Consider the following 25,103-nt stretch of genomic DNA (forward strand, 5'->3'; position numbering starts at 1 on the left):
TGAGACTCCTGTGGGAGAGCGCCTCCCTCCAGCTGCCTCACAAGCCATTCGAAATGCTATTGACCCTTTTCTTTCAAAAGGTGACAATAGTGTGTTTGTATTGTGACGCAGTACTCTGCAAGAGGGAGAGTTTTCAAAGTGCTTTTGAGGCTACGGGTACGGAGCATCAGAATAACTGCTTCCTACCCAAGTAAATATCACCCTATAGATTCCTCTCTCCACCTGCCCCTTCTTATCCCCGTGGTTGGTGTCCCTTCCGTACCCTCCTCTCCTAGTGTGCTGTGTGCCCAAAAGCAGGAAAGTGGAAAACAAAAAACATTTTAAAAAATGGCTCTTTTCAGAGCAGCCTTTCTCAGTTTAACAGTAGAACTAGCAAGTGACCGTTGTAGGCCCCTGCGCATTTTTGAAAATGTCCGGACAGTCGTATGCCATAGAAATGGCGGGTGCACGCTGAGTAAAACCAATGGACTTTACACTGCGACTAAGTGGTGGCTCTGAAAAGAGCCTTTGGTGGTGTTGTCTGCTTCAAAAACTGTACATTGGGAAAAACGGAATGACAAATAGGTTAGTGTGATTCCAAAAAAGGGAGCAATGCATTTTGTACATTGTGAAGAAAAATTTGGTTGCCAGCATATGTGAGATGGACGCCATCTCGGCAAAAAATGAAAGAGCTCCGAAACAAAATGTTTTCATTGTGGAATGAGGACATGCCAACATCTCTTAGAAAAGCACAAACAGCCTTATTCACATTGCATCTCGCTTTCTCCATTTGTGGACAAATGCAGAACAACACAGCCATATTTGTCTTTGTGCAATACGGGAAAAAACTATGTGGCAATTGGGGAACATGTCCATGATCTGCGCAAGTCCTTCCTTCATTGCAAATTGCAAAGAAATTCCAGAGACGTGGCTTAAACTGTTTCCTCCGCAATGAATGATAAGTTTATCAGGATGACGCTCCGTCAGTAAAGTAACACAGAGAGGTACCAAGTCCAGCCATCTCATGCCACGCACGCCATGCCAGTGCACTTCCGCATGAGGCAATCCAAGATCTGTGGATAGACGGCAACTTTCTGCATGCACCTTCAACCAATGTATCCATGAGTCTCCCAAAATCCAGATAATCTGTTTTCGAGCACACAGAGCCATAGCTGAGTGGTGTCCTGTCAGGGAGAGGACAGGCTCACTAAATCTCTCAGTTGAGAACACACCTACTGAACTGTATTGACCAATCCCTAGCTGCGCTCATTCTCACGCTTCTCCACCCCAGAATCACCGTTGGTAATATGTGCTGCCTGCAAACTACCGCCATGTTCGCGGATAAGTACAGGATCAGAGCGTGACGACTGTACAGTTAAGTAATAATCCCCTTTTCCCCTTGAAGGTGGGCACTGAAAAGAGCGGTTTATTATTTTTGGACTGATGCCTTACAGACACCTGTTATTTTGTGGGGTTCTTACTTTCCTTCTACAACCATTACAGAACCTTCTCTAAAGCAAGCCGTACATTCCAAAATAACATGGCATTTCCCAAAGAGGACAGTGCAACACCATCTGCTGCAAAATAATCCACATTACTGGGATCAATGTTGTCGTGGCTGCAGAAAAACATATCAGCTCGTAACATGAAAGCATGCATGCTGCGATTGATGTTACACCTCCCAATACTTTGATCTGGACAGAAAACAGAACTGTTGTCCCATTTTCCTCTAGCGAGTAAACCGGAAAAAATTACTTTTGCAGTTGGAAAGATGTTCATGAGTGCTTGAACCAATCTTCCAACAAAGTACGTGAACTCACGTACCCCAAATGGCAAGCACCGTAGTGCAAAAGTACCACACGAGGAGAGGTCATTGTACTCATTATTGCAGAATTCGTGCAACATAGCCATCAGCCTACTCTTGGCATAGTGCTGTAAGCCATGGACAAAAATATCTCCAAGCACCAAAAGCCTGATCTGACCCTCTCCACCTCTGCCATCTTCAGTATACTCACCGTCTTTCGACACAAAAGAGCAATGTGAACATCTGATTGGCTAATGCCTACAGTCCCCTTTCCATGCTGGATTTGCTGTAGAAACCCGTATGTGACACGCCCTACCCGCGGACAAGCGTTGTCTACGTGCGGCACGTAACCCTTACCCAGTCCTACCCTTTCCACAGTCGCAAATTCAGTCCTTCATTGGACACAACTAAGCAGTCACACAACTATCCACCAATCACATTAAACATTACTAGATCTAACTCCGTCAGCAACATTGCGCACTTCAAATTTACTATCGATGACTCTGAATGGAAGTCGCATATCGTTGCAAAGCACCTACCTCACAAACGACTGTGCAAGTGTTGCGGATTTCTAAATACACCTCCATGCATGCGCACATGCAGGAGTATAGAGTACAGGTATGCATATTTTAATCAGAGAAGATGTGCAACCCTTATGATTTCATTTAAACAAATTAATGCCGCTAAATCTGCATAGGCAATACATATCAACGCTTCCCATTTTAAGTGCAAGATGTCCGATTTTTCATTGGCAAACCGCACTACGTCTTATTGCCTCCCGCATAACCTATACATACGTTACAGGCATGCCTATTTAGCGCGAAACTCAAGTTTACATTACAAAATGTCTGAGTTGTGTTCTGTGTACGGCCTACAGTAATGCTACTTGCAATGCGATCGTATGGGAAAAATAAGTGCTCCCGATTACTGTGGTGACATCTCCCTCTGAGGGTCTCCCGATTTCTCGGCATCGTACTTATAATTTGAAGTAGCCATTTTTTCCCTATCTACTATAATGTACTATCGCTAACAAACCTCTCTCCTATAGATAAAATAGCTTTAGAAAACAAGGCATTTTCATAACCTTAAAATTGTTCTCATTTCTGAAGGACTTGCAAGTAACATACTGCAAAAATCATACAAAGACAGCACATAGTGAGGTGAAATGCACACATGCACTGTGTTGCAATACAAAAGGAGAATACTCTGACAAATGATGCACAAATAACGTGTACAGTATCATCACTGCTTTAAACACACAAAGTGAATACTTTTTTTTTCTCAATAGCAGTGAAGACTAATCTCCTGGGAAGCAACAGCATCTACACTGCAAACGACATATCCGAAGAAACCTGGTCTTTTCGCAAAAAAAAAGTGAGGGTGTGTGGGTTATTTGTTATCTTTGGGCACCAAAGCAAACATTGATTTCGGCACCATTCTACTCACAAATCCCCATTTGTTAAACAAAGAAAAACAGGCAGAATGGTTCACAAATCCATGTGTTTGGAACTCAAATAACATACAGAATCATTAGAATGTTAATACTAGGAAAGACATAGCCGTTTCAATTTTATGCCATTTCGTTTACAAATAATGCTTCTCGTCACCACTAGGCCACTTTGTACTGCCATTTGAAGCACATTGTAGTGCTATATAAATAGAAAAATAGCCTTCCCAAATCATTAAGAGTCCAATGCACATTCACACACCACAATAAACAGCTTCCCCATCAAAAACATGCACGCATGCACACAACACACATACATTGTACAACAGACCAAAGCATGCCTTCTTTTTTTTTTTTCAACAGACACCAAAGAATGCCTACCAAAACCAAAAAGCAAGTCCGTAGAAAGGAACGCAGAATTAGAGCAAATAAAAAGAAAAGTGCCCAATCTAAGCATCCATCTGTAGTAGAGTTTGTAGAGAACGTTGGAACAAACCAGCTAATACAGTCGTTTAGCAAAATAAAGGAAGCGTCAACTACCGAAACTTTACCTCCTCCATTAAAATGTGTCACAAAACGCAAAAATCTTGGCAAACAATCGGCTACCAGTATAGCTAGCAATGCTGCTAATAATCCTGATATAGTAACAAGAACCCACAGTAAAAAAAGTATTTCAGCAAAAATGTTTCGCCACAGAGTCCTTCAGAATCTAATAAGAAGAGGTCCAAAATCATCCTCAACCCTTAAAACCTACGGTAGAAAATTAATCCTACAATCTCTCGTGGACAGTGCAATCCTTCTCAAAAGGAAGTTGTTTATATTAGTATTAAGTAGGATGAAAGCACTAACAAAACTAAATACCAAACTACAAAAGAAACTCAGCAATAAACGAAATGTGAAATAATTTCTTAAATGTTTGTGGCAGTGAATGGAGTCACACGACAACCACAGAACCATATTTTAATGAAGAAGCATACAAACAAACAATTGCCATCCATAGCAGTGGACGAGGGTATGAAAAAAAATCAATAGTACCATCATGGAACAAGAAACACTGCTTACAAAAGGATCCCCTGCAAACTCAGAATTACCTCTCGATTCGACAGAACCACATCGTCCAGTATACAAATGGCCATGCACATCAATGTGTGCCATTCCAAATAAATGTTTCAAATCTTTACGTCAGTTCCTCAATCAGTATGTAACAGGTAAAGACAAAAGTAAAATGAAAGTGCTGCAAAATATGGATATTTGTCCAGTGCGCAAATACACAGGACTATAAGGACATTCATTAGCCTGCATTTCTGGGCCTATTTGCAAAAGCACCTTCCATGATATCAAAAGGATATCTGTACATCATTCAAATGTAAGAAATCTAGTGTATAAAATATACTATGCAAAAAGTCCAGCTTCAGAATTAGGCAATTTAAATACTCTTCTGCATGGTACACCCAAATACTTACAAGAAGAAATTGACCGTATTCAGAGAAAATATTTTGGAAGTGAAAGCCACTTACAAAATGCAATAGTTTTAGAACATAGTAGCAACAATTCTGCACATAGCAACCTTCTATTACACACATACAGAAAAGATATACTAAAATGTAAAAGGGCATCGGCTGAAGTACCAAACCATGTGTGTGTTGCCGCAGAACGTTTTACAAAAGGAACACAAAAAATATGGACATAGCATACAAAATAGAAAACAATGAAGATTCTAAATGGTTTGAATTAGCAGTCTACCTTTTAGCAGAAAACAAATATGAACTAACTGAACGCCTAATATGTTGCAGTTACTGCACTACAAAATTAGACAACAACCACACTCCTTCATGTGCTATTACAAATTATTTGGAATTGTTCCCACTACCAAAAATCCTGCAACAACTCAATTTGTATGGGAGCATCATAATTCAAACAGTTCACCCATTTCAAGCAACTATACGCCTTCATCCAAAAACAGCAAAATTACCTCCCTCTGAATTGGTGAAAGGCATTTGTGGCAAAGTAGTTTATTTGCCATTAGATCTAACCGAAAATGTAAACACTTTAGGAGTGCAACGTTCAATAGAGCATTTTTTAATAGTCTTGGTAAAGGGTGTACCAACAAAAGACAACAAAATTTGGCAACAACTGGTGGACTTACATAAAGTTAGACAAGCATTGCAATATCTAAAAGACAATAACGAGTACTACAAGGAAATAAATATTGAAGAATGCTTAAGGGAAACAACTGAAATAATTCAAGAGCCATCAGAAACTGGACAATTCGAACTTCTGGATCCTGCTAAAGTATTCACTCTTTTGGACCAGTACACAATTCATCCATTGCATTACAAAAAAGCATAGAAGATGCACTAGAAACTTACCAAATGCGACAAACCAAAGGTTCACCAATGAGTATATGGGAAAAAAGTATAGAAGCACATGCTTTTCCACTGCTATTTCCTACTGGCAAAGGTGGAAGATACGATGATAGACCCACTCAGATTGGGGCATCAGAATACCACTTATTAGGAATGTATTTGCAAGATCCCAGATTTAGACAAAATGCTGAATACATATTATACCTATTCTATGAAAGTGAATTAGCAACGCTATGTTACAGAGTTGCACAGATTTTGAAATCTGGAACCCACTTTCAAAATAGGTCAGCTACGCAGTTAATACAAAAAGTACAGGAAAAAGATGAGGTTTTACAATCAAGTATAACAAATTTGTTTGCAAACATGCGTGGTACAAAGGAATACTGGTTCTGATGGCACGGAGACGTGCGTTGTATGATCAGAAACCTTGGACCACTGACTTGGTTTGTTACACTAAGTTGTGCAGAATATGCATTGGAAGATTTACATGAGTTCCTACGCATAGCAAACGGCAACAAAAACAACAGATATATTAACACCTGGAGAACTTTGCTCTCCAGATCCAGTTAATGTGTAGATATTTCCATCATCGTTTCATTGCCATGCTACACTTTATTTGCAATAAAACTGTTCGTCCCCTTGGAGAAGTGCAACACTTCTTTTGGAGAAAAGAATATCAAGCGAGAGGAGCACCATATATTCACATGCTGTTATGGATCAAAGGTGCACATAAATTTGGTCACGACAGTGATAGCACTGTTTTGCAGTTTATCTAAAAATATGTCACTTGTGAAATCCCTTCACAACAGACACAGAGTTACAATTTCAAAGACACAAATGTGGCAAATATTGTCACCGCAAATACAAAAACAAAAGGTAAATACTACACCAAATGCCGCTTTGGTTTCCCTAGACCAGTTACAGAAACCGGTGAAGTAAACAACTTCATATTCTTCAGTTCGACATAGTGTTAAAGGTAAATCACCTAAGAACACGTATTACATAAAAAGAAAAGAAGAATCAAAATATATCAATGATTACAATGCAATCATTGCCCTCTTATGGAATGCAAAATAGATGTACAGTACATTGCAGACAATTCTACTGCTGTTGCACGATATGTTACAGCCTACTTAACAAAAGCAGATAAAACAGAGCTTCAAGACCTCTGGGATGACCTAGCATCAGACAAAACACCATCACAGAAATTGTACAGCCTAGGCAGAGAATGTGGCGCCTATGAAGCAGCAGATTGTTTAACCGGTACTGCTTTGTATGGAAAATCAGACAACATAGTATGGCTAAGTCTTGGTCCTGCTAAATCTAGGAAAAGAGTGTTTAAATCATATGAGGACACAGAAATAATTGCCAGAAATGATCCCAACAGCCAAGACATTCTAAAAAACAATTTACTGGACACATACTATCCGAACAGGAGTAGCACTTTGGAAAGCATGTGTCTATACCACATAGATCAAAACTTTGCATACAAAAAGAATATAAAACCAGATGAAAGCAAACGTAGATATAGAGTGACCGACTGTGAATGGAGCTTAGTTAAACATACCAAACAGCTTAATTAATCATGTAAAATTGTCATTAAAAACTCCTCAACAGAAAGAACTATATTACATGTCTCTGTTACAACTTTTTAAACCATGGAGAAAAGAGGAAGACATACTAGATAACTATGACTGCTACGAAGATGCTTTCAAAGCAAATGAAAGTGCCATTACCGATGTGAACTTTACGCAGTACAAAACAATGTTACACAATGAGCAGCAACAGGAAGAAGTGGCCCATATACTTTTTTTGCAAAGTTTGGTGAGGATTCGTCCAGGCGGAGCCGAGTTATAGGCCGCCCAAAAAGTGCTCTTCCTATGGAAACAGCAACTTAACCATAACTACAAAGCCACTACCGTGGCTAGCTATATATATATATATATATATATATATATATATATATATATAGTAGAATAATAGGGAGGCGAGAGGGGGTGTGGGGTAGGGACGCTGAGGCATCTGGGAACCCCGAACTTAATAGGGGTGAAAATTAGGGCCACAAAAACAAGTTGACCAAATTGTACACTATCAATAGAAAGTCCATGTAACATTAGCACACGGCACGCGCAGCGCAACAGGAATACTGCGTGGTGATTGGCTCATTTGTGAGCCATACCACACGGTATTCCCTTTTACGCTGGCTACTCTGTTCCCGGCGAGGGGAGTGCAGCCCCTCAGCCAATGAGGAGGCTCAAAACATGGCAATCCCCGCTCCAAGCCTCCCCATGGCTGGAGGCTTCCTTCGTCCCCCGCCGGGGACTCAGGTAAGAATTTTTTTTTTCCTCCCACCTCCAACCCCACCCGACTTACCTTCTATCCTGTGATCTCTGGCGTGGGACTATGAAAACCTCCAGCCGTGTGGCCCCGCTCCGAGTATCCACACGGCTGGAGGTTTCCGAGCGGGGCCACACGGCTGGAGGCTTCCATCGTCCCCCGCCGGAGACCGTGGTACTTATTTTTTTTTTTCCCCCTTCCCCTTCCTTCCGCCCTCCCAACCCCACTTACCTTCTTTTTCCTCCTGGTCTTGGGAGCGAACACGCTGGGAACACTTGTGTTCCCAGCGCGTCCGCTCCCGATGGCCGCCATGGAAAGGGAAAACGGACTAAGTGTTCCCTTTCCCGGCGGCCATTTTTTTTTCTGTTTCGAAACAAGCAAAACAGGAAAAAAAACGCCATTAGCACCCTGGTCTAACGGGCCGGGGTGCTAATGGCAATAAGACCCTTGGCGGCGGGCCAATACCGCCCACGGTAACTACGGCCCCGGGGGCATTACCTGGGGCGGTATTGTCCTGCTCCCTCGGGTCTTATTGCCACAATATAGACTCACAGGATGAGGTGCACTGGCAGTGCAAATGTGCTAAAGTGGTCTTTGGTTCAAAAATAATCTATGGAATGCATTGGGACCTGGGAATCAAATTGAGGTTAATACTAAATGGACAAGAGGTCGCCTCAAAAGAATTGCAGAAATCTAAAGGTCCTCTACTGCTGGGAAATTGCTCCTCCTTTCTACCAGGGGAAGTTACATTCCACTTTATGAGGGGCCTTTAGGGCCCATAATGAAAGTGGTTCAATGTGCTTGGTGTTTTCCAGGATGTATACATATGTCATAATCCCATAGGCTGTTTAAACACCAGAAATTGCCTTTCATGAGAATTCTAAGGGGCAGGTAACACAAAAGCAATATCCTGAAGGTTTAACATCCCCTTAGAGTGTGGACAGTTCTTTAGTACTTTGAATACATACAGACTTTCCAAGGATTGTGTCATATTGGAAGTATCAATGGTGTAATCATGTGGACACAGGATGAAGGGGTTCCTCTGAAATAGAGAGGGAAAACAGCCCTACTAAACCTAGATAACACAAGAGTATGTATCTATGCAAAATACATAGTTGATGTGGACATTTGGCCACCGGCAGAAAAAGAACGAAAGATAAATCTCTTATACCAAGCAAATTAACTTTGGAGGTTCCTACAGTTCGTTGCTAAAAAGAACAGAGCCTGTTTGGCTTAGAAGATGTGGGCTATGCACCTAGCAGCGGTACTACAGGACAAGATGTCCCTAAAAGCACAGGCAGGAGAATTTGCAGAGTTAATTGCAAATGTCTTGCCTAGTGACTTATACCACAGGTTCTGCGTAGAGCATTATCAAGGTAAAGAATCAAGTGGCCCAAGAGCAATTTAAAAAAAAAAGTTTATCAATGTAGCAAGCATCAATATCAATACAAGTAATTTTTTTAAATCTAAAAAACAGCTTGAACCATTGTTGGTAAACTAGGTGAGATACATCCCTTTAAAGTTTCAAATAAAGGGAACTCAGAGTTGGGCAAGAAGCGCATAGCTGGCATATATTCACCACGGTGTACTACAGATGTCACTATAAAAAACATTCAAGCACAAATAAAATTCTAAAAATGCAACTTACTGTGCTAGAATAGAAGCTAGGCAGCCATACACAGAAGGTGTGTACATATTTCCATTCTGGTTGGACACGAGCAAAGACGATTTGGTTTTCTGATTGAAGAGTTCAGCGCTGGCTTTCATAAATGCCTTTTCCACGTCTCTATCAAAGTACGTATCTTCGAGTTTAACATCCCTGGTGAAAAAATAATATTTTGTCGTTTTGTCCCAAACAACATTGAAACTGCCTCAAGGCTGTATAATAAGATGATGCAGGATGCTTTTGAATAACCACGTTATTTACAAACAGCCTATTAGATGGATCCATTATTACACATTTGGAATTAGCATTACCTGGTGACCATGTAAAATCAACTTTAAAAAACCAACACAAAAAAAGAAAATATCAAAATGTACGTTAATCCCCCCCGCCCCCCCCCTCCCATCTCAAGGCAGAGCTAGCCCAATGCCTAACAATTCCATGTTTACTTATTCATCTGCAGTTTTATTAAACCATATACATTTTCTATTGTTCTCATCATAATGGGGAGTGGCACTTCTATTATTGTTAGTTTTGTTTGCCCAAGACCTGTCTGAAAAATGTATAGATGTATTAATAAATATTGTGTCAGTAGTAGTAATTATTTATACAGTGATACAGCCCCTTTATAAATATTCCTGTATTTGAATGGGATTATGCAGTATAAACCTACCTTGAAGTGTTCAAACACATTAACTCTGATATTTGCATTTGTCAAAAGTAGCATTCATCGGGCTTGCTCTACCTTTCTGACATTAAGATGATCAAAAAAGAAGTTAGGTTTAATTAGCAGCCATAACAGAAATGCTATAATATAGTCTTAATTTCTGTCTCCTTCTCCCTGCCATGCAGTATATATGCTCAGAAATTATAAAGTTATTCATGGGTAGACACATAGTGGTGTCAACAACTTCAATAGATCTGACCCAAAGCTGCAATTGTAATTTTAATTGACAGGAGATTGCAGCACTCCTTTATAATAAAAAAAAAATACATGCAAAAGGCCAGTGATATCTTCTACCTTTCCACTGCATAAACAGGGTAGGTTGCATGACACTTGGAAAAATAATGTAGCATTCATTATTGCCAGTCATAAAGAAGATGCCTCAGTGAACGGGTGCATCAAAACTGGTAGGAAAGCAACTGGGGAAACGTACAGTAGATAGCACCAATAGGTTGTGTTGAGGGACACTTGGAAGAAAAAGAAAGTTTATATAAAGCGTGTTTTAAAGTATGACTGGCCATAAAAAGAACAATGTACGCACTGTAGTGACTACTGTACTCCTAGCGCAAAGTCCCCTTTACTCCATATTTGCCCAAGATAGTTCCCTATGGGGATGAGACCAGTGCGTCATTAAATTAACAAAAAACAATTGCTGCCATGCATATGCATAGCAGCAGACACACTCAGCAAAGTTGCTCACTTACACATGCTCCCAGAACCACCTGTCAGTCCTTTTGTCCTTTATTGCCAGAACTTACAAAGGGGTACGGTTGGTGGATGGGCCATAAGGAGTTATGGAAACTATGGATTAGGAACAAAGTAGCCTCCACAATGAGTAAATTATTGTTACTCATACCTGATGTCCCCTTTCATTCACACTAGAAAAGTCTAACCAGTCTTTGAGAACTGGGTGAATGGACAAAGGCAGAAGATCTAATGGCAATAAAGCGTAGCAGAATCCTGGTGTAAAGAGGACACAAAGCACCACTTGACTCAAAAGGCAATCTGCCCTGGAGCTAGCATCCACTTAGAGAATATCAGTAAGGCAGCTATGTGGACTAACCACATACCTTTACTACTAAGTGGATGTATTGTTGAAAGGCCACCACAGCCTTCCAACGATGAACATGCAGACCCTTTGGTGGATGAATCTTCCTCATTATGTTGAATACAACAGATTATCCAGCGGGCGATAAAGCACTTAGCCACCATACAGCCAGACATACAGTCACCACATGTCGCAAACCGGTGGGGAGTGTACCTTAAGATAAAATGTCATCACCCTGCACACATGTAAGATATGCAGGGATTTTTCCGCTTCAAAGTCTTACTTGGTAAAAAAAACATTGGAAGGTTTAGCTTTGTTGATGTGGAAGTCTGCAAAAAATGTCTGACAGAAGCATGGGTGAAAGTGTGCAAGACCGTTCGATCCTTGTGGAATGTAAGAAAAGAGGAATAAGCACAGAGCCAGACTCATTCTGCATGCCAATGTGTTTTCTACTAAAAAGGATGTCTTTTTGGTCACAAACGTCAATTTGGTAGAGGCCATGGGCTCTCATTCTGCACTATGGAAAAAAATAGCCATGTTCAAATCCTAATTAGGATAAGGAGCTTTTATGTGTGGTAAGTTTCTTTAGGAAGTTAAAAGGTCTCTTGATAACAGGATTACAAAGGAAGATGTCCACCAAGTCTGAAGGCAGAAGGCACTCCAAGCTCATAGGTATATCCTGCACGACAACTTTGAAACCAGAATTAGCTAGTTGAGTTATGAAATGAGTACCTCATCTATACCCACCTTTAGGGGTTTTATCAGCCCCCAAAGAAAACCGTAGCAAAACCTACCGAGATCTGGTGGAAAGCTTTCTGACTACTTTGATCTAGTCCATGTTCTATGAAGAGAACTAATTCCTCCTAGCTAATCCCTTTGGAGCCAGACTGACAAATTCAATTGAGGGGAGGGGTGAAGAAGCATCCACCTTCCCTCAGAGCAACAGAAGGTTACTCTGTGGCGGTAACACCAAGTGGTGGTAAGGGGAGGTGAACATCAACAGGGCCAGCAGTTCTGAGAAAGAGGATCTGATACCCCAATCAAGAGGCACTAGGATCATGAGACGCCTGTACACGTTCTTGGGTTTGTGAATCGGCTTCATGGTCAAAGAAAAACACAGAAATGCATAGATTGTCTGGTAGCCCTATGGTAGGAGGAAGACATCTCCCAAGGAGTCACAAGCCGGTTGTTGATCTAAGAAGCAGATATCCAGTAATAGTCGGCCCCAGAGCATAAACCGATGGTTCACTCATTGTCAGAAAGCCCCCATTTGTGAGCGTTTAAGCCTGCAAAATGGGCTTGCCCACCAGGAGGGCAGTAAATGGAAGGATCCTGCACTACTGTGTATTCAAGAACAACTCTAGTGAAGTGGAAGATATGAGGTGACCTCTCCGCTTTTGCTTCATTGGATAAAACATTGGATGGGTGTTATCCGAGCAGATTAGCAACCTAGCACCACCCATCAAAGAAGGAAAAGCTCTAAAAGGTCAGAAAACAGTCTTGAGTTCACAAACATCGATGTGCAGGACCTGGTGCTGTGGCGGCTGCATCATCTGCTGCTTAGGCCTCTGTGGGACCTGGTTCTGAAATAGACATCCACTCTATGAGCACTGATCTGTCCAACAGTGGTAAGAGATCGTCCTTAACATTCCTTGACCTTATATGGTACAGGGAGCAAGTCAGACTAGAGGCCAGTATCTTTTCCAGCTTGCTAACAGATGGTGTAGCATTCATCTCATATGCACCCTCCCTCAAGTTTCTAACTACCAGGACTCATGTAGACCCCAGGCATTCCATCGTTTGAAACATGAAGGCTGTCACAGATGTAACCTGGAGCATTGTTGAGCCTTTATCGTGGAGGGCATGAACACTAAGCACGGTAAAAGATGTACAAGATTAACCCAATTTAGCGAGCAGTCTGGGGTCGGAAAAAAGAATGGACCTCTTGCCAGTGACCAATAAGCCCAAGTAGGACACAAGATTAATGGTAGACTGGACGAAGGCCGCTGTCATGGCACAGTTTGGGTCTCTGATCAACCAGTCATTACCACCCTCATCAAATGAGCCATGACACCTACCACCTTGGAAAATACTTTGGAAGCCTAGCGTAGGCCAAATTAGAGAACTTGGAACTGAATGCACAGAGTTGCCCTCACAAATTTTAAAGCATGCATCCTACAGGTCCAGAGTACAGAGACAATCCCTCTATTATAGGGAGGAGAGGATGTGTGCTGGGCTGAGAAGCATGACCAAGAGCCACTGAAGGGCCCATGGAATCCGTGTGCTTGGCCCACGTTCCTTGAATCTGCACGAACCCCCATCCTGTGGAGGTGAATCCATGAGGGTTGCTGCCCAGAAGAAGCGGGCTCACAAGTCTTCTTGTGGGTTCGTGGTAGGGCGTGGACATTAGGTAGCATGCTTCTCTGGCCTTTGACGCTGAACACTGGATGATACTACTCCAGCATTCATAGGCAGGGCATAGGCCTTCCCTAGTGCTGCAACCACACCAAATGGGTAGTCTCAGGTGATTAAGGTAGAAAAGGCCAGAAAGACACCTCAGCAGAGAACCGGTATTAGGCCACAGAAGTGGTAGCTCTGGACTTCTCCTGTCAAATGTTTAACACTCAAAAAATATTATAAGAGAGGAAGCCAGTCTAAGTTTCTTCAAAGGGGTTCCAGAAGCAAGGAGCAGAAAGCCTGCTTATGCTCTCAGTTGTGTTTCACACTCAACATTACCAGGGTCATCTGGTCTCGACTTACAAAAGCCTCAATCACAGTTAAGAAGCCTGGTAAAAAGGATGTGGCAAGGCCAGTGCAGGGTTCAAGGCAAGGCAAGGTTCAGTAGCAGGAGCTGTGAGCCATTTATCCAGCCTGTTGCCTTAAAGGGCCTGGTTAATTTGACAACAGCGACCAAGAGCTATTTTCGAACCCCCCACCGCCAGGCAACTGGTGCCATACAAACATACCTATGCAACATTTCAAAAAAGGTAGCAGGCATCACTCTGGAAAGAACATGGCATGATAACCTGTTCTGTGGATTTTTCCCACTTTGAGAGTCCGCAGCCATTGCTTTTTGCACACTACTTCACAAAGGAGGAATATCCATTTGCATATCAGTCTTTGTCCCGCCCACAAGGGCAGTGCAGCACCGAAATGTCTGGCAAACCTCCTTTGATCAAGAGTGCCAACAGCAACCCCAGACACGCGCTTCGGCCAAATCGGGCCTCAGTGAGGTGGAGCTGTGCCTCTGAGCACAGTGAGCAAGGGGTCCATGTCTGGGTTTACCACAGGTAACTTAGGGGGACACCAAGTTCCCTGCCAAAACAAAAAGTAGCAGGTGCCCCTCTCTATGCAACATGAACTCTAGGCGTTAAGGAATGTATCTAAAGGAGCATTAGAACTTATCGACATTCCACGTAATTAATGGGTCATATATAAAAAAGGGGCAATGGGTTAAAGTTTGCCCTTCATATGGAACTTAGGTTTGAAACTCACTAGGTACTAGCACCTAATTCCCTCTGGGTAGCTCCTGCTCACTGGGTGATTCTGGATACACAGGCGCTGTATTTAGCTGTTGCTCAACAGATCCTCATTCCGATCCCTGCAGTACTTTATAGGATATAAAGCTTAGTGTAGAAAGAATCCAAGCATTAAAGGCAATTAATGAAGGGAGACCAAAATGGGGCCGGGGGGTTGTCAAACCTACTTGTCCCGGACACCAATCGGGCTGCATACAAAACGAGGACGTGTGGATCAGAGGGATTCAACAGGAACAAGTATAGTGTGTGAAAGTGGGCAAGCTGGGCCTTTCTGGAGATAAAAGCCTACATAGAAAGTTTGGTATTCAGAAGCAAGCACAGAGAGCAAACCAACAGGGCCAATGTGTTGGTAACTCCATCTTATGCCAAAACGGGCAATCAAAGATGGGCTTGTGAAGTAGATTTACCTGGTTAAACAAGAACTCTGTCTTTTAGTGTGTTACATTTTAGGCTTGCTTCCGCCATCTAGGCCTCAGTGGAGGGGCACCTCCTCGGCCAGTGGGCATCCTCCGACAACTAAAGAGAATAGGTGCCATACTGGAAGATGGAGACGCAGCAGACATGTACTAGATGTATAGGGGGTTCCATATAAATATTAAATAACACTGTAGAAAGAGTGGAACCCCCAGGCACTCCAAGGGAAACTGGTAAGAATGTGAAATTGGAAGACCCAGTCTGAACAGACTGACATACATTTCAAAAGAGCAAAACCACTATTCTATGCCATTCACGCTGCTAAGACAAAAAGTGGCTCAAGGTCCATGGTTTCCAGCAAACATGCCCCTCTGCTGTCAGTAAATTGGAGTATTTCCTTAACCACCAATGACAGTCTGCTTACTGTGCCAGATATGGAATCCTGTTTAGATAATCCAAGACCTCAATGTTGGATATGGTTCTGAAGCTGTACGGTTATTGGCTTTTCCTTCACTTTCCCCATGGGTAAACTAGTAATGGGTTGACAATTACTCAAGACGGTGCCACCAAGACCTATATTCTTTAATAAGGGCATAAACAGGCCATGCTTCGATAGCTCTAGATACCTTCCAAAAGGTGGCCATTAAAAGTAAAGTGGGCTCAAGGTTTTTACCAGAAAGAGTTTTAATGATTTTTTTATTGTAAAGAAGAAAAGCCCTCTTCTCCCCCCGGCCCCCACTTTTGTAAGTTCACTCATTATTTTTGCTTCTTCGTTATGATGCTCTTTTTGCGCACAGAGTTCCATCCAGATCACATTTGTTAGGAGCCTTATAGGTCTGTGGTCATTTGAAGCTAAGAGGGGATGGCAGTCAATTGGCAGCATGGTTGTTGTGGGGGAGACAGTGTGGAGCAGATCAGAGTCTCAGCTAGGGTGGGGAGTGCAGGATGTGTGGACCTAGGTGTTAAGGTGGAACATTCCCTGAAGAGGAAGGTCTTCAGCGAATTCGTGAACCGTAGGAGTAAATGGGGAAATTCTGACATTCCCAGGGGATGAAGTCTTGGAGCATAGACAGAGACGGCCTGTCTTCTGGTCCTTTCCTTTCTGCATGGTTATAATTCAAGTCTGCACATTTCCCTACTCCTGGTGGATCGCAGGCCTCCAGAGATGCTGGTTTCTCAGTGAGGTAGCTTGGGGACTTCAGGATGACAGCCTTGTAGATGATGCAACTGGATTTGAAGATGACACAGGCTTGCAGTGGGAGCTAGTGCAGTTCGAGGAGGGTCGGGGCGATGAGGTCGAATTTGCAGAGCCCTTTAATGAGTCTTGCTGCTTCATGCAGGACACATTTCCGGGGTGCCAGGGTTGTCACTGGAAGGCCTTCCAAAAGGGCATTGGCACAATTCAGGTGGCAGAGGACCAGGGCTTGGACAGCAGATCTGAAGTTGTTTTTTGGAAAGAAGGTCTTGATTTTACGCAGGAGAGAAAGTTGCTACCAGGGTGTTTGGGTTTTCCTTGATATGTGCTGTTTGAATGAGGTGTCTGTCGATGTTTAACCCAAGCGAATTAGCACAGGATCATCTAGGGTGTGAATCCCTTGAGGTACATAGCAGAGAGCCAGGTCTGGACATCAGGGTGTTTGCTGTTGCTCAGCAGTAGGAATTCAGTCTGGGAGGGGTTGAGCTTCAGGTAAGCACTGGACATCCAGGACTGAATCAATGCGAGGCAGGCCTTGAGCCTGTGGATATCTTCGATGGAGGATATCTTGAGGTAGATCTGCGTGTCATCTGCGTATTGGTGAATGTGGATGTTGTGAGGAGAGAGGAGGTTTCTGAGTGGTTCTATGCAAAGATTGAAGATCATGGGGAACAGGATGGATTCTTGCGGGACTCCCCAGGTGATGGAAAGAGTTGGTGATCTGGAAGGATCCATTTATATGAAATGTTGGCAGTTCGCAAGGTAGGATTTGAACCAGCTTAGGACGTTCTTGCTGATCCCCATGTGGCTATGTAGATTGTCAGTGTGTGTGTGGTGGTCTACTGTGGCAGATCTTGCGGAGATGTCAAGCAGAAGTAGAAGGCAAGAATGGCCATCAAGGATTTTAAGGGCAACAAATAACTTGATGGTAACTGTTACTGTGCTGCATCTGAAGCCAGATGGTAGGACTAAAGGAGGTTATTGGCTTCAACGTGTTGGAGGAGTTTGTTGGCTACTGCTTTCTCAAGGATCTTACCTAGAAAGAGAAAAGGGATAATGGGGCAGTAGTTGCAGAGATAGTTAGGGTCCAGTGTTGGTTTCTAAAGAAGCAGGAGGATTTATCTGGTCTTGAGGGTCGAGAGGAAGATGCCTTGAGTTAGGGAGCTTTTGATTATGGTCAAGTAAGGGAGGAGTGCTTCAGTCGGAAGGGTCTTGAGTAAGGAGGATGTCATCCGTATACAACGTGGCCTTGAGGAATGGTAAGGTGGCAGTGAGGTTTTCCATTGTTAGTGTCTTGAAAGTTGTCCCGTTAGTTGTGGTTTTGCGAGTTGGGATGTGTAGTGTGTGGTCAGTTGTGGCGTTGGTGCCTGTGTTGGCGGATCATGTTGCTCTTGTTGATGAAGAGCTGATGGTGGTGGATTGTTCGATGGTGTGCTACGGGTTGGGTCAGGCTGAAGGGGTGGTTCAATGCTTGATGTCTTTGAAGAGGGCTCCGCTTTCATTGTTGGTCTTGGCTATGGTGTTTTGGTAGTAGTTGGCCTTGGCAGTGTTGGTTTCTAAAGAAGCGTGTAATAGTTCCCTGAGCAAGGTCTGGTTGTCTGCTCTGCATGATTTTCACTAATTCATTTCTTGTTTTCTGATGGTTCATTTGTTGAGGTGGAGTCTTGAGTTTACCAGGGTGATGAATGTTTAAGCTTGAGGGCGCGCAGTTTTACTGGGGCATGGTGGTTGATGTTGTTAGGGAGGGTGGCGTGGAGTTAATAGAGAAGTGAATTGCAGTCCTGGTTCGTCAGAGTTACATCAACCCATGTGAGGTGGAGTTTGATGAGATCTTCTGTGACAGCCCCTGCGGGGAAGTTCTTGAAGGATCTGAAGGCTTGATTGTTTGGTTTCCAATGGCAATAAAAAATCTCAAAGGAGATGGCCCGACCAGTCAAGTGGAACAGGAGAGCTGTGATGAAGGGTGGCCAGTGTGGTGATGAGGTCGAGCATTTTACCTTTCCTGCAAGTTGGATCTTGTGTATGCTTTGTGAGGTTCAGTGTGTCGAGTAGGCAGTTGATTCGGTCCTGGGTATCCAGGGATGTTGAAGTTGCTGAGGTAGATGTTGGCATGCGTAAGAGACATGGTGGTGACCAAGTCTGAAGTCTTTGTTTAAGTAGGTGTTGGGCTTGGATGGGCTGTAGATGAGATAAAGTGAATGTCCGCTGGGGAGAGCGGGAAGTGCCAGGATTGGTTTTCGAAAGAGCCAATGGTGGCGACATCCAGTTGGGTGCATGGCCATGATGCCTTGTGAATGATGGCGAGGCCTCTGCCAACCCTGTTCGACAGTCTCATTGTAGAATTCTGTAGCCGTTGGGGGTGAGGACATCTAGGATGTGGGTGTCATCCAGGTATCAATAATGAAGAGGTCATCCAAGTGTGGATCCATGTGTGTTGATGAGGTTGGCGATGTCAACTGCATGATTGTCGAGCCGACATTGGCGAGCATATATTTTCGTGTAATGGTGGGTGATGTATGGTGACAAGGATGTGGTTTCTGCATTGCGGTGTACATGATGTTGCTGGTGAGCAGTGTGGTTGGCGATGAGTGGCAATGGGCTGTTGGGAGAGAGGTGTGAAACACATATTCAATCATACGAATTCTGATTTGTGCCAGTATCATTTAATAAAAAGGGCTGCATGAATGCTAGCCATTTTGGCTCACAGGAAGCCTTTTCTTCCTGGAGCGTCCCAAAAATCCAGTATCCAGTCAATCTTACTTTTTTCCCTTTAAGTGTCCTTTGGAGGAGAGTGGAAATTACCATATAGGGGCCTTTTTGACAAGTTCCTGCCACAAGCTCACAATGGAATGCATGTACGTGTTTGCAAATGCCTGAAAGAGGAGGGCTGTTTGAGATTCCTCTGGAATCCACATCCCGATAGTTTTCCCGTAAAGATGCCCGAATCAAAAAGTTTTGCCGGGCTCATGTGCAAGAGTGGACACACCTAGCACAGATCCTCCCTCACGCATGCTCCCGGCATACCAGTCATACCTTTTCTCTGTATGGGTGGATGATTTAGCAAGTGGCTGTCTTTTCTTTTTCAACACAATAGAATTTTAGGCAGGTACTCCAGTAGCTAGACTTATGCGGAGCAATAGGAATCAGCTGTACTCCTCCTTCCCTTAAGGGTAGTGTTTGCTGGGTACAAAGAGGGGAAAGCTTTTGGGAAAGCAGAGAAGCAAGGGAGCCTGTCCAACAGGAAAAAAGCAGATGGTATTCCAAATGGATCTCTTTAAAGGGTCTTATCAACACTGGACTGAATGTAGAGAACGTTCCCAAAAGCAGGACCATATTACCCAAGAGGGATTTTGGAGAAGGTACTCAGATTGAAGTTCATCAGACAGCTGTCAAAAGCCAGTTGATGTCCTTAGCGATCATGGGACTTTGAAAGACACAGAAAGTGAGACCGTCTAACCTCAGGTTATGTAGACAATTTCGAGAATTAATTACATCCCAGGCAGAATGTGTTTGATAGGCGAGTCAGCTAGCATTTGAAGTTAAGAGACCACCTGCATTCATATCTTTAAATGAAAAAAAAAATGCTATGATTAAAACAAGCCATTTCCTGCTGCAGATTCTGGAGGGAGTGCTGCAGTGGGGGCATTAGATTGGGGCTATTTCTCTGCAATCAAAGAGGCAAAGTAAATATACATTCCTTAGATCCATTTAATTTCAGCGGGCTCCATGTTTTTTAATTTACAAAGCAATAGGCACACATTTTGTCTCACGCACGGATTGTCTTCTAATAGGTGTAAGGTACTACCAAACTAGAATTCCTTACAGTTTTCATTGTTTAAACACTTATTCATATACAAATCCTCTTTTTCCTTCCGGATAGATAATCCTCACAAGCATTCCTTGCAAGCATGGGGAAATCTTTGAAGATAAAAATGTTTTCTAAGTCATCTACAAACCCCAAATCTTCCTTGTCCACATCCTCCCTATAAAGGTCAAACATTCCCTTCCCACCCCAACTTCTATAATTTATTATTTGGAAATCATGATGCTTGCGAGCATCCATTTTTGTAAAGCATCCTACAAAGCATCATGGAAGATTTATTAAGCTTTTGGGGGTAGCGGACCAAGATAGTGAATAGATTGCGATCAAACCCAAAAGCAACAAGTGGCTATTCCAGTGATTTCCTCTTCAGACAAAGAAAGTTTGTGACAATCCATTTGGCGCATTGGGTTGTGTGGTTGAGTACAAATTGAAGGTTTTTCCATATGGGAAAACCAATTAAAAAACACCTAATTTGACAACTGCTGGTTTTGCGGAAAAAAATGTTCCAAAAAATAAATGTTTACATTTTCATTTAACTATAAGGGCACTACTGTTCTTTAATATACATATTTATCTTGTAGGATATTGATTGTCCTTGAGTTTGGCAAATGGTCCTTGAGTTTGGCAAATGGAACATAGAAAAAATAATTTGAGCCTGGTACTGGAGTGGAAACAGCAGCCTTACTCTTGAAGTTACAATAGCCAGGTGATGTTGGGGCGGATTTAATAATTTAACTTTAATATATAAAAGGTGAAATGCTGAATTTGCATTATATTATATATATATATATATATATATATATATATATAGAGAGAGAGAGAGAGAGAGAGAGAGAGAGAAAACAATTTAAGCGGTGGGGGGGTCTGACATCCATTTTGATTCCAGGTTTGAGACAATTAAATATGAAGTGGAGATATTGAAACAAATTCCACTTGTACACCTTCATTTAACTTCTCTGAAGGATGTTCAATTGTAATTCTATCCGGACCCAGAAATCCAAGCTAGTTAACACCTACATTTTCTGAACTCCAAAAACACATATTTACTTATGCCTACTAGGTCAAATCACCATGAGAAAAGAAACATTAATAAAAAAATGAAGCATCACTGTTCTCACCTGAACGCTTCCAGTCCAGCAAATATGCCATGGTCGGTGTCTGGGTGTGGGTCATCCAGGAAGTCATTGAGCGCTAACCTAGCAAGAGATTTTTGCACAAGCTTACAGTATGGAGTATGGAAGATCATGAACCCAAAGTCATTCAACGTGAACCTTTTGTCGCTTTCCACTGTAAAACAGGAAGGTACTTTATTATACACAAGATCACAACTTCTAAAATCCGAACAGCAAAACCATAAACAAACAAGAAGGCAATGTGATTGAATAGGGTCATCCCAAATAATCTTACAAAACAGTGATATTGACAGTAAAATATCAAGTCAAATGTAAATAGGAAAACTACTAATGATTTTTGTTACATCAATAATGTTGTAGTTAGTGCATACATATATGCACCACTTTTCATGTACACAATGTTGCCATGTTTAATAGAATAAGCTACAGAATACTGTTGCAAAATAAGTGACGATTGGTGTAATCTATTTTTCATATGAATCAATGTTTTCATTGTCAAGAAGAGACCATCCGATTTATTTTTAGACTTCTCCAAAGTGAGAAATACAATAAACAACCCCCAAAGGTTAGCACACAAGCTCAGAACTGTAATGTGATTATGTTCACTGCCTACTACCTCCCCTACCACTTGACCTCTTGGAGGGCATTGATACATCATGGGACACTACTGTCTACACCTACTTTGGACGAAATTAAACATGGATTGGTTTGACTCCTTTCTCAGCCCCCCATGACAAAAAAACATTTCACTCAAGCTAATCTCCTCTAATCTCACCTGTACCCCTGTCCAACATGCTCTTCAATCTACAGAGTTGCTGAGTATTCAGGCAGAAAATATGCAAACGATAACTAACTTAAGCGAAGTGTTGTCTCTTGGAATGAAATTGCCAACCTAGTGGCCTACCTATCCAACAGTAAACGCTTCCTTTCATCATACCCGAACAACTCTAAAGACGTTCTTTCCCAGTTTATGCCATTCATAACATTCAAAATCTGTCCATCTCCATGGCCATCAACCTCTAAATCCATGAGCTTCACTCCATATTCATCATGCTCTTGGATTGGCAAAGATCCTTTGCAATTCACATGTGATCCATAAAGCGAAAACCTCCACCTTTGCTGAAAATGCTTCGCATGTCAGCCCTTTCCCTTGTGATCTTTCTTGTTGACTCAGGCAGCATTCCTTTCGAACAACAACCTCAAGCCACTACTCCACTGTATTCGCCCTTACACTCTATAGAGCATGGAAATTGGACCAAATCAGTTCATCCAGACTTCTCTACATTTACTTCTCCTGGATTTGGAATCTCTTGAGATAGCTAGGCTCATGTGTGGAGCATCTTTTACAACCCTGTTATTTAAAAGAAGAGATGAATGGCAAGCATCGCAGTGCTACGCTTAACACCCAAACAGACCTCAAACTGCTTTGCTTACCGAAACATCAAATTGTCGTCCCTCATAAGTCAGGACAGGGCCAACCATACTCACTTTCTGACACTCTGCATCCTCGCATCCAAGTAACAATTATCTTCCCCTTTTTGCAAGTGAACTCTCTGATGCTCTACCCTCTAGTAGGCTTCCATTTTACACATTCACTTGTTGTGGCCATTTTGTATATGTGTGTCACTCTATTTTGACCGTCTTACAGTTTTTGGAAGAATTCTGGATAGATGTGCACTATTAAAATGTGTGTAATAAAAACACATTCCCAAAAAGGGTAAAGATGAATACTAAACAGGAATAATTACCCACCAAAATGTAACTCATCAAAGACTCACTCCGCTTACCAATTCCTGGTAACATTACACAACATTGGTGTCAGACTGAAATGTTGGTTTTAGCAAGGGGTACAGAATATTGCATTCACCATCATGCACCCATAAACAAGTCCATTAAATATTACAACTGTGAATATTTGTAGAAAAGAGCCTTACTAGGCAACTGCTATAGAAGAGCTACTCAAAGTTATCTCTATCTATCCTCAAAATACAAGAAGGAAGCAGTGTACGATTTGTATTTCCATTGTAAGACGACAAACCCGCCCTAGCAAAATCATACCTTTTCCCCTCTGTGCATTGATTTTCTTACGATAGAGGGAATAGCAGCGATCTAATGCACTGAGGTAGCACTGGATTGACAGCCTTCCATCAACAACTGGATATTCTGACACCATGTCCGGCTTGTAGAAATCATAGGCATGTTGCATATGTGTCCCACGCAGTCCTAAAATAAAGGTAAAGTTGATTGCTGTAACGTAAACATCTTGTGCAAGACAATTTACCAATTCAACACAATTTTTAAATCGTACCTACTTCTATGGAGTTGAAGCAATATTAAGCAATTCAATAAACGGTGTTTGTATACAGTGTACCATAGCAACATGAAGAACATGGTGACTAACCATTTCAATTACCCAGTCGAAGTATGGCAGAAGCCTAAAGAGCTCTCGGCAAATCGGTACTCTGGGTATATGACAAACTTGCTAGCAAGGCAATAGGGAAGGAGTTAAGTCCTAGGAACGAGTCCGAAGGTTCTACGCTCACTGCAAGCTTTCAACACCAAGATTGGAATTAAGTCATTTATATTGCAACCCCTTTGATAGGTCATCAATACCCAACTTTTCCAAAGATTTCGGCCTAGTAATTCAGCAGTTCTGAAACTGAGTTTGAGCTCCTGACCTTCTGATCATTAATAGGAATATATCATCGTAGTTTGAACTGCTCCGATGAAAGGGTGGTCCATTGTCAGGGGAGGTTAGGGAAGTTACAACAACATTGAATATTCAGACAAGTAACTATTTAAATATTCATACATTCCATGCTATCTAGCACGGATGTGAAGCAAGAATAATAAAGAGGAAAGAAACGTGAGGTGGACGGGAGTGAATGATAAATCACGTTGATGCGTTTTGCAGGACGGCCTTTTAAACTGTGCGTTAATCATGGAACTGGTTTGCAGAGAATAGTACTAGCAGGAAGCATGTTCCATTGCCTCGTTGGGTTCCCCAGCGTAGGTTGAACACAACTAAAGGAGCGTTGACATAGAGCAGGCATATGCACTTTACAGAAGGGACACAGCCAATATAGAGAAGCATATGGACATTCTGTTGTCGTACACAGGTAACGGACACCACTGAAGCCTTTATGCTAGTGTTATTTTCTCTGTAGAGAAGAGGGAGCATGGGCGATTTCCTAGTGCCCAAAGGAAAAACATGCACTGCTGACAAAATTTCTCTTCTACACCAGAAGCATATAGACTCAGGATTCGTTTTTGGCAGTCAGTCGTCATTGTGAAGAAGAAACTTCAAATATGAATAAGTGATCAGCCCAAATAAAACCATATATAGCTCCAATGCCAAGAACAACTGCACCTTGTTCACTTTTTGGGCAGATGTGATCACTAAAAAATAAAAAGCTACATTCCAGGTAACCCGTTCAATTTTACTGCTTGCCAGTTGTTCAAACGCCGAGTTACGTTATATTATCCATAGGTAAGGTTTATACAGCCAAAAGACAGTGAAGCACTATAATATCAGGGAGGACTCAGGAGTCTAGGTATTGACGGAACAGACTATTTAAACATACAGGGAACAATCAGGGTCAACCTCAATGAGTGAACTTGTCTGGTTGGC

General features: G+C 42.3%; 1 protein-coding gene across 4 annotated transcripts in view; it reads right to left on the reverse strand.

Moving 5' to 3' along the window:
* The window catches only part of HMGCS1 (3-hydroxy-3-methylglutaryl-CoA synthase 1), a 158,022-nt gene that overhangs the window by 46,806 nt on the left and 86,113 nt on the right, over window positions 1-25,103 (reverse strand). For all 4 annotated transcript variants that reach the window (XM_069627229.1, XM_069627230.1, XM_069627228.1 and 1 more), the window contains 3 exons: window positions 23,531-23,695; window positions 21,458-21,626; window positions 9,582-9,752 (listed from right to left, as the gene is read on the reverse strand). In XM_069627229.1, coding sequence (XP_069483330.1) covers window positions 9,582-9,752; window positions 21,458-21,626; window positions 23,531-23,695 — 505 coding nt within the window. The remainder of the gene's footprint in view (window positions 1-9,581; window positions 9,753-21,457; window positions 21,627-23,530; window positions 23,696-25,103) is intronic.

This window comes from Ambystoma mexicanum, chromosome 6p (genome assembly GCF_040938575.1).
Source record: "Ambystoma mexicanum isolate Mex_15411 chromosome 6p, UKY_AmexF1_1, whole genome shotgun sequence".
Classification (NCBI taxonomy): domain Eukaryota; kingdom Metazoa; phylum Chordata; class Amphibia; order Caudata; family Ambystomatidae; genus Ambystoma; species Ambystoma mexicanum.